The 9,742-nt window shown below is 33.4% G+C and overlaps 1 protein-coding gene across 1 annotated transcript; it reads left to right on the top strand.

The window, feature by feature from the left end:
- Positions 4,305-9,077, top strand: LOC109336149 (probable methyltransferase PMT2). The gene is made up of 7 exons (XM_019572565.1): positions 4,305-4,594; positions 5,671-6,316; positions 6,451-6,661; positions 6,844-7,138; positions 7,541-7,912; positions 8,169-8,246; positions 8,526-9,077. Exons 2-7 carry the CDS (start codon positions 5,678-5,680, stop codon positions 8,752-8,754), a joined length of 1,824 nt encoding a protein of 607 aa, XP_019428110.1. The 5' UTR covers positions 4,305-4,594; positions 5,671-5,677; the 3' UTR covers positions 8,755-9,077.

Below are 9,742 nucleotides of genomic sequence, written 5' to 3'. Positions count from 1 at the left end.
GCCATCGCCAACGTAGATGTATCTTTCAACATAATTAGGTTTTCGGTAGCTCAGGCAACCCTACATTGAAACACTGATGTTAGAAGTTGAACCAGAGTCTAACCATCAGGTGTTTCCAGGTACTGAAGTTAAATTGACCTTAGAATAGACCAAAGTAAGAAATGTATCTTTCTTAGCACGTCAGGCGTGATACTTTACGCATTTCTTCTTTTGATGTCCAGTTCCTTTGCAAAAGTAACATACATCATCCTTATTCTGCTTCTTTTGCATTGGACCCTTAGCAGCTTCATTCGTGGGTTGTGAAGTGTTTTTTCTTTTGCCCTTGTCCTTAGAGGTACTAACATAATGGGCACTTTCAGTCATTTCTCGCTTCAGTCTTTCTTCTTCTTGCACACAATGAAATGAGCTCGTTTAGAGTCCACTTCTCCCTTTGACAGTTATAAGAAATCTTAAACTGACTGAATTGTGCAAGAAGGGAAAGTAAGACCAAATGTATGAGTAAGTCTTCCGACATCTCAAGCTTAAGGGCCTTATGTTTTGAAGCAATATTGGACATTCCCATAATGTATTCCCTTATGTTTCCCTTGCCTTGATACCTCGTGGAAATCAAGTACTGTAACAGAGTACTTGTTTCCGCCTTATCGCTCTTTGCAAAGCGTTTTTCAATCTCCGCAAGGAAAACTTTGGCCCTGTTTTTCTCATCCGAGATAGTACCTCTAAAGACCTCTGGAATGTCGCGCTTAATAATCATTAGACTCATGCAATTAGAGCGATCCCACTTCTCATAATCCTTCCTCTCTTTAGAGGCACTGAATTCCGAAGGAGAAGGGGGTTGCTCTAACCTTAATGCATAGTCTAGATCTATACAGCCAAGAACAATTTCCATGTTATCTTTCCAGTCCTTAAAATTTTCTCCATTAAGGACCATAACCGAATTTAAATTTGCAGATATAGAAGCAATTGATGTAGCTGAACAGAACAAAAGACAAAATATTAAATTATGCTCACATCTTAAAATTATCAATGTGCTTTAAATAATGGTATGTCCAAATCAAGATATCTTGTGCTCCATTAATATCAAGTCTTTGGACAGTGATATTAACTGTAAGTGGTACTCTTGTTGTAATGATCAAACATTTATAATAAGACATGTCAACTGACGAACCTCTCTTTGGATTGATTCATCATTCACATGTATAAAAAAATTTAGAATTATAACATGTTTATCATCACAGGTGTGTATGATCTTCGGCAAAATATTAACTTTCCTTTGGGCCAATTAATACTTGCATGAATAATCATACACACTTACATCCAATATTCCTCATGAGTTATATCCATGAAAGAGGTCACTTTGATGACATTTCACTTCAATTGGCTCACTTGAAATAACAGACAACTTAATGGATAACCAAATAACAATTAAAGTCAATGCACAAAGATACCAAAGCCTCATTAAATCTTAAAATTTCCCAAAAAATAAATTTTCTTGGGCGAGGGTACTCTCGTTTGGGCGAGCCTGCTCTCGCTTGAGTGCAATAGAAGCCAATGCTTCTGTTCAGCTCTCGCTTGAGCGCAATAGAAGCCAATGCTTATGTTCAGCTCTCGCTTGGGCGAGGCACTCTCGCTTGAGCGAGAAACTCTCGCTTGGGTGAGCATGATCTCGCTTGAGTGAGAGCACTATGACAGAATACGAACATGGTGGTTTCTGCATCGTTCTTCTCCGAAAAATCACCCAAAAAATCAAGAAAAAACACCAGAAAAGACATTGATTCATTTACGAATCTCTGTATATGCACATGGAAAACAATCAATTTCTATCCTAATCGATCCATGGCATAAATAAAACATCAAAACCCTAAATCAATCCAGATTTTGGGGAAGAAAAAAGGAACCTAATTTCACACATGAATCAAATTAGGGTGGCTCTGATACCAATTGTTAGAAATTTTCCATGAATAATCCTTAGATTGAATGCAGAAATCCTAATGATAAGGGCTTTGTTCCTATAACTCAATTTTTATGCCCATACATAAACCCGAATGGAACAACCCTGATCCAGACCGAAGAAACCCCAATTGATTTCATGGTGAAGAAGAAAAACATACATTGATTAGCCATTTGGAATCTCGAAGGTATGTGAGTGTGATGATCTTTCAGATGTTAGAGCCTGATGGTTTTCCTCTTGCTTCTCTAGAGGGAAATCAGAAAGCAAAAGCCGAGTGTATCAACCTTATGGATTTGTGATGGATGTCCTGATGGTGTGTTATCTCCTTTTTTCACCTTATGGATAATGTTAACCTTTTAATCCACTTATTCTCATCAGCCACTGAACCAAACCTATTACTCTACAAATGAGGACCAAAACCCATAAAAGTAACCGAAATGATCACTACTTAAGTTGCAATAGTTCTAATTCAGTCCCGTCATGAAATCAGAAATTGCCTAAAGGTATCTACACTTATAATATTTCATGACACATATGCCCTTAGCCACCAAATTAATTACTGAAGATCATTTTATATTTGGCTAATTAAATAATGGTCATAACACAATTATAGAATTATATTTGTTTGCCATAAATTGTCAGAAATTCTAACATAAACATGGAGAACAGTTTATTATATAAGAAATATACGAATATATTTCCAACATATTGATAGTGTAAAGATTTACTTGAGTCAGTGTATCATCCATAATTTATTTGTATAACATTTATTTTAAAAGTCAACGATGATTGAAAATGAATAATGATTCTTATTATTTTAACAAACTCTTACTTTTTTTTAAAATTAAAAATCAATAATAATTATTACTTTTATTTAAATTTCAATGCCAAATCTTGATTTTTACCGTGAGGACTTTTGTTTCGATATGATTTTTTTTGTTTTGTTTAGGATGTTATCAAACTGCAATGTTTCACTAATTTTTTATTTATTTATTTATCCAGTATGTAGCTCGATAACTATTAAGAAGGGTGTTATTATTACTTTCAAAACCAACAATATTGATTTTATAATGATGTTTTCTGCTTTATTACTTTTTTGTTGGCTTATTTATAATTCAATTACACCATATGTAAAAAGGTTTTATATTTTCTTTGACATTTTCTGTAAGTTGAACATTTTTTATATTTTTTCTGAAAAAGATTATCATATTTTTTATATAAAGTTTATATATATATATATATATATATATATATTCTAATATGTGATTTACATTTAACTTCATGCTATGTTATACTATAATGAGTTAACATCATTTCATATTTAATAAGGACTCTTTAAAATTAGAATGTTCCTCAATATAATTCTCCTAGATGAAATATCGTATAATAAATTTATAATTTAAAAATTGTATACTTAATATAAAAAATAGAAATATAGATAAAATTGTATACTAAATACAAAAGCTAGTATTTTATTAGATAAAATCAAAATGTAACCTCTCTCTAGATTTATTTATTTCATAGAAATATGGGACATAAGATTTCAAACTTCAAACTTTTCTCTCTTTCCTAGGAAAAAGTACCAAATAATTGGAAGGTATTATAATCATGAGTTTCCTTTCACTTTGTTTGCTCTAGTATTGCATATGGTGGTAGATTAGGTTTCAATTTAAAATTTAATCTCGATTAATACTTATAATTGGGTAAGAAATAAGTCTTATCCAACTAGCTCAACTCAATTTATGCTTACCATAGATTTTTACGTATAATTTAATGATATATTTTTTAACCTAAAGTAAATAATATATGGTTGGATAAACTTATTTATATATATTATCAAGGCGTTAGTCTAGTAGCTTGGGTCATACTATATCTCTAAATAAATAAATAAAATTATAAGTTCGATTATTAAAAGCGATACTTATTGAGATGGACAATCACACCATTCAAAACAGAGTAATTCCTTACTCATAAAGTATGAATATCATTGTTTATATATATAGTTTCATCTTTTTGACCTAAACAATCAAATGACTTCTATAACATTCTTGTATAAATGATTTGTGTTATATTATTATATTATTAATTCTATAAACTTTTATACACATGTAAATAATTAACTAAAAATTTCCATATATTATTTAAAGTCACAAAATGGATAAACTTTACCCAATCTATCCTCATCCCCAATATTATGTTAGATTATATACACTTATACTATATTTATCATGGTAAGTTTTGCCCATGAGCATTCAATTTAAATTTGATAAACTAGTCATCTCAATCTCCCTCTCCTCTGGCTTTAAAACAAAAAAGAAAAAGAAAAGCTTAACTTAACCCACCAATTCCTATAAATATTGATTGATAGATTTTATTCCATTTTTTTCAGATATTTTCTTTGCATTTTCCCTTTCCTCTTTTTCCGCCTATTCCGTTGCTATAGTTCATGTGAACGTGATTGCTTCCTTATGAAAGAAACTCATATAAACATTATATAATACATAATTGTAGATTTTTTTTACTGGATCCACACCACTGTACCAAACACCAAAATCTTTGATTTATAAAATCCTCGTATTATTTTTCTTTCTTTGAAAATCTCAGATCTTCTTCTAACCATTACTTCCTCAGTTTCATATGATCTCGGTAAGAGAGACCCCTCTTGCAAATTAATCCCTCTTCATTTTTTCCTTCTTTTTGATTGTTTTCCTTTCTGGGCACTTGAAAAATTGAGTTTTTTAATGGTAATTTTGTGCCCCAAGTAAATTATATTAAGGTTTTATGGGTCTTCTTCATTTATTATTACTCTCAATTCCTTTGTGTGTGCATCTTGCATTGTATTTACCTTAGGCTAGATCCTATATGATTCACCAAGTACTAGGTTAGTTCATTAATGTCTTTCATGATTTTGTTTTGTCTTGTCCTTTTTTAACGTTTGTGTTGTTCTGGTTATGTTTGTATGCTAATGCATAAGATGTCCATGTTACATATGATTAAATGAAGCTTAAGCTCCACATTGTGGTGCAGATCTGAAGCTTGAATTACATTTTTCCCTCCTTGAATGGTATATTATGGACTAAAATTTGCTTCAAGAAAGTGATTAAAAGTAGATTGACATGATTCATTTAAGCTTAATTTCGTTCACGGGAACTTGAAATTGGTTAAATTCTATTATTGGAAGCAATTATTTTAGGGACTTCAGATTGTTGTAGTGGATCTGTTGATGTTACAAACTAATATTTGCTTCATGAAAGTGATCGAAAGTAAATTGATATGATTCATTAAATCTTATTTTCATTGATTGGAACTTGCAATTTGTTAAAATCTATTCACTGGATGCATTTATTTTTTTGACTTGATTTTTGTTGTGGATAATGTCACAGACTAGTTTTGATTCATGAAAGTGATTGTAAGCAAAATTACATGATTTATTGAAGCTTAATTTAGATGATTGGAACTTACAATTCATTAAAATCTATTAATTGGAACTTACAATGCACTAATATTTGCATTGTGGAAGTGATTGAAAGTAAATTCACATGATTCATTGAAGCTTAATTTCTTTCAATGGAACTTGCTATTTGTTGGAAGCAATTTATTTTACTCTGTCATAAGATTTTTGTTCTGTATCTTAAGTTTCTTTTACACACTAATCTACTTTTTGGGGATTTGTTAACCTTACTATTTACGTAATTCTGAAAAAGGGTTGTTTTTGTTTTCAGGTTCTATATGGCAAAACCAAGTTCAGCTGATGGTAGGACTAGAAGCTCAGTGCAGATCTTTATAGTAGTTGGTCTATGCTGCTTCTTCTATATATTGGGAGCATGGCAGAGAAGTGGTTTCGGAAAGGGAGATAGCATAGCGTTGGAGATTACTAAAAAAGGTGCAGACTGTAATATAATTCCAAATTTAAGTTTTGACTCTTACCATGGTGGAGAATTTAGCAAAATTGACGAAGTTGATTCAAAGGTATTTGAGCCATGCGATGCTCGTTATACTGATTACACTCCCTGCCAAGATCAACAGCGTGCCATGACCTTTCCTAGAGAAAACATGAATTATCGAGAGAGGCACTGCCCCCGCGTGGAAGAGAAGTTACACTGTTTGATCCCAGCACCCAATGGGTATGTGACTCCATTTCCATGGCCAAAGAGCCGTGATTATGTTCCATATGCAAACGCACCCTACAAGAGCCTAACAGTTGAGAAGGCTATTCAGAACTGGATCCAATATGAGGGTAATGTGTTTAGATTCCCTGGTGGTGGGACTCAATTTCCTCAAGGTGCAGACAAATATATCGATCAAATTGCTTCAGTGATACCTATAAAGAATGGGACAGTTAGGACTGCATTGGACACTGGTTGTGGGGTGTGTTTTTCATCTCAAATTCCTTATTGTTTATATAAAACCTCTTTTGTTATTCTTGTTCATGTTAATTTTGATTAGCACCATATTTACTTTGTTTTAGCTTTGTGTCCTTGATGTGTGGTTATTTTACTTAGGTTGCTAGTTGGGGTGCATATCTTTGGAGCAGAAATGTTATTGCCATGTCATTTGCACCAAGGGATTCTCATGAGGCACAAGTACAGTTTGCTCTTGAAAGAGGCATACCTGCTGTTATCGGTGTTCTGGGAACTATAAAAACGCCTTATCCATCTGCAGCCTTTGATATGGCTCATTGTTCTCGTTGCTTGATTCCTTGGGGAACAAATGGTGAGAGTCTTCATTAAGAATAAGAACTATCTTCTTTTCTATATAGCACTTGCTGTGAATAAGAAAGTACAACGATTATTTGCTTAACCTTGTTCTTGTTTGATTTGTAACGTTATATTATATAGTATTAGTTGTGTGATAGAAGCTGTTCAAAATGTGCATTTTGGGTTGTTAATTTGCAGATGGAATGTATATGATGGAAGTCGATCGAGTTCTAAGACCCGGTGGCTATTGGGTTCTTTCAGGTCCTCCAATCAATTGGAAGGTTAATTACAAAGCCTGGCAGAGACCTAAGGAGGATCTTGAGGAAGAACAAAGAAAGATTGAAGAGGTTGCTAAGCTCCTTTGCTGGGAGAAGAAATCAGAGAAGGCTGAAATTGCCATTTGGCAAAAAACCGTAGACTCTGAATCATGCCGTAGCAGACAAGAAGATTTAAGCGTAAAATTTTGTGAATCAACAGATGCTGATGATGCCTGGTTAGTATGGCCGTTATTTAATGTTACTCAGTTATATGTTTTAACATTGCATTATTGATATTATTTCTTTTATTTATTTCAACTCACCGTAATAACAAACATTTGTGTGTGAAGCTGAAGAGGGAAAAATAGGTTTAGATTAGAGAGAAAAGGTTGTGGAAAGGAATAATGAAAATGAAGAGAAAAAATGGCCATTCTATTATAAAGAAAATCCATAATCATGGACCAAGCCTCTTATGCTGTTGGAGGAGCCATCCTTAAAAGGTTGTGGAATACTGTTAATGCTAGGTCATTACCTGGAAGCTTGGTTGTTGTTGTAATACCTTAAAATCCAAGCAATGCTATACTAATGTTCAGAAATATGTACTGTGCTGACTTGGAATGACTTTGTTTTGTGGCTAGGTATAAGAAAATGGAGGCATGTGTTACTCCTAATTCTAAAGTTTCTGGTGGTGATCTTAAACCATTTCCACAGAGGCTATATGCCATCCCTCCTAGAATTGCAAGTGGCTCTGTTCCTGGAGTTTCGGCTGAGACATTCCAAGATGATAACAAAAAGTGGAAAAAGCATGTAAATGCTTATAAAAAAATTAATAGACTTCTGGATTCTGGAAGGTATCGCAACATTATGGATATGAATGCTGGATTGGGTAGTTTTGCTGCAGCTATTCAATCTCCGAAATTGTGGGTCATGAATGTGGTCCCTACTATAGCTGAGAAAAACACACTGGGTGTCATATATGAACGAGGGCTTATTGGCATCTATCATGATTGGTATGGTTTCATAACTTCTTCCTACCTTATTCATGCAGCTCTTGATCTTATGCCTTTAAATACGTGTTATATTGTGACCATTCAATTCATATACTATTATTCAAATAAATATTCAATTTTATGGAACTATATGATTTTGTTTTAACAGATTTACATGGCATCCGGTATAGAATTGTTAATAGCAGTACATTTTTTAGTAATCAGCTTTCCTCACATGGTTTTCCGATGTATTTATATTTATACCTCCCTGATCCAGGTGTGAAGGGTTCTCCACATATCCAAGGACATATGACCTTATTCATAGCCACGGTCTCTTTAGTCTGTATAGTGACAAGTAAGTGTTTATTTGGTTATAAGGTTATTCGGTTTCTCCTTATTTTTAAATTTGAATATGGTATCAATTCTTAATCAGTGTATTCGGGTGTTCTTAGCTTCTCTTCTTAATCACTTTGCTACTGAGCTTAAACATATTCCCTCAGAGTTGCAATATATTTAGCTTCTATTATTAGCACTAGCAGAAAAACCACTTTGTTAGTTTTCTTTGTTTCCATTATCAGAAGTTGAATTCATTCTTGTTCCTCAAAAGCCTTATGTGTGTGATAATTAAATGCAGATGTAATATAGAAGACATTCTTCTGGAGATGGACCGGATTTTGCGGCCAGAAGGCGCTGTGATATTCCGAGATGAAGTTGACGTCTTAATTAAGGTAAAGAAACTAGTTGGAGGAATGAGATGGGATACTAAAATGGTTGACCATGAGGATGGTCCCCTTGTCCCAGAGAAGATACTAATTGCTGTTAAGCAGTATTGGGTTACTGGTTCAAATTCCACATCAACATAATAATCACTGAAAGATAAGTTGAAAGACTTTGCCTTAGGCTGCCACTTCTGCATACGATCCTGACAGAGCGAATATGGTTTTGTGACGAGCATTTTGGCTCAACTAATCATCACACGACGACGGTCGGCAGATTAATGCTCAACTCTGGGTTTAAGGTTTCACATGTAGTGAGTTTATCAATAGACAAATCTATGAAGCTATGCTCGAGGTTTGTTGTATTAACAGTTTTTTCTCAACTTAACTATCTTGTTATAGGATGTTAAATTCAGAAGTCAAGTAGTCACTGGCTTTTTTCTAATATAGTTTTTCTTATCTTTTCTGAATTTTGAGTTTAAGCCCTTCTGTTGGCTCTTTATAGTCTCTTTTACTGGTTATAAGTAGAATTGAATTTGAATGTTAAATCTATCATTCATGTAAAGATTTATATACAGTCGGTACATCATGCACTGTTTATTTATATTACTTGTATTACTTTATACAGCCCCTTTTACTGGTTATTATAAGAAGAAAAAGAATGATGCAATGACAGTGTATACATACATCTATTTCTCTTGAATTTTCCCATTGATTCAGCTGTTACTGTGGAATGTCGGTCATCCATTTCAACTGGTTACCAAGAGTCTGTTATCATCACACGTTGTGAATGGTCAAAACAATGAAGATGGTGTAGGCAAACCTGTAACTTACATTCAATTGACTTGGGAAATTCATCTAGTTGAAGACCTACTTGAACTAAACAATTCCTTTTGTTTCATTTGCGAGTTGGATTTTGGAAAGGAAAAAAGGGAAAAAGAAGGCTTTAAAACTATCTCACAAATGTATTTTATGGTTTCCAAACCTTTTATTTCCCTTCCCTACCTCCAAAATGAGTATGTTTGTAAGTTAGGTTTTGGAGAATCTTGACTCTTATAAACCTTCCATTCCTAATTTCCCTTCGAAAACTCAACTCACAGACAGTCTTTTAATCATTAGATTCAATTGAATGCTT

This window comes from Lupinus angustifolius, chromosome LG02 (assembly GCF_001865875.1).
Source record: "Lupinus angustifolius cultivar Tanjil chromosome LG02, LupAngTanjil_v1.0, whole genome shotgun sequence".
NCBI lineage: Eukaryota > Viridiplantae > Streptophyta > Magnoliopsida > Fabales > Fabaceae > Lupinus > Lupinus angustifolius.
This window is presented reverse-complemented; position numbering and strand designations above follow the sequence as displayed.

Excerpts from the sequence above, each read along its gene's own strand:
- LOC109336149 (XM_019572565.1), top strand. The coding sequence starts at position 5,678 with ATGGCAAAACCAAGTTCAGCTGATGGTAGGACTAGAAGCTCAGTGCAG. Across the intron at positions 6,662-6,843 it reads GATTCCTTGGGGAACAAATG|ATGGAATGTATATGATGGAA; the intron begins GTGAGAGTCTTC and ends GTTAATTTGCAG. Across the intron at positions 7,139-7,540 it reads ACAGATGCTGATGATGCCTG|GTATAAGAAAATGGAGGCAT; the intron begins GTTAGTATGGCC and ends TTTTGTGGCTAG.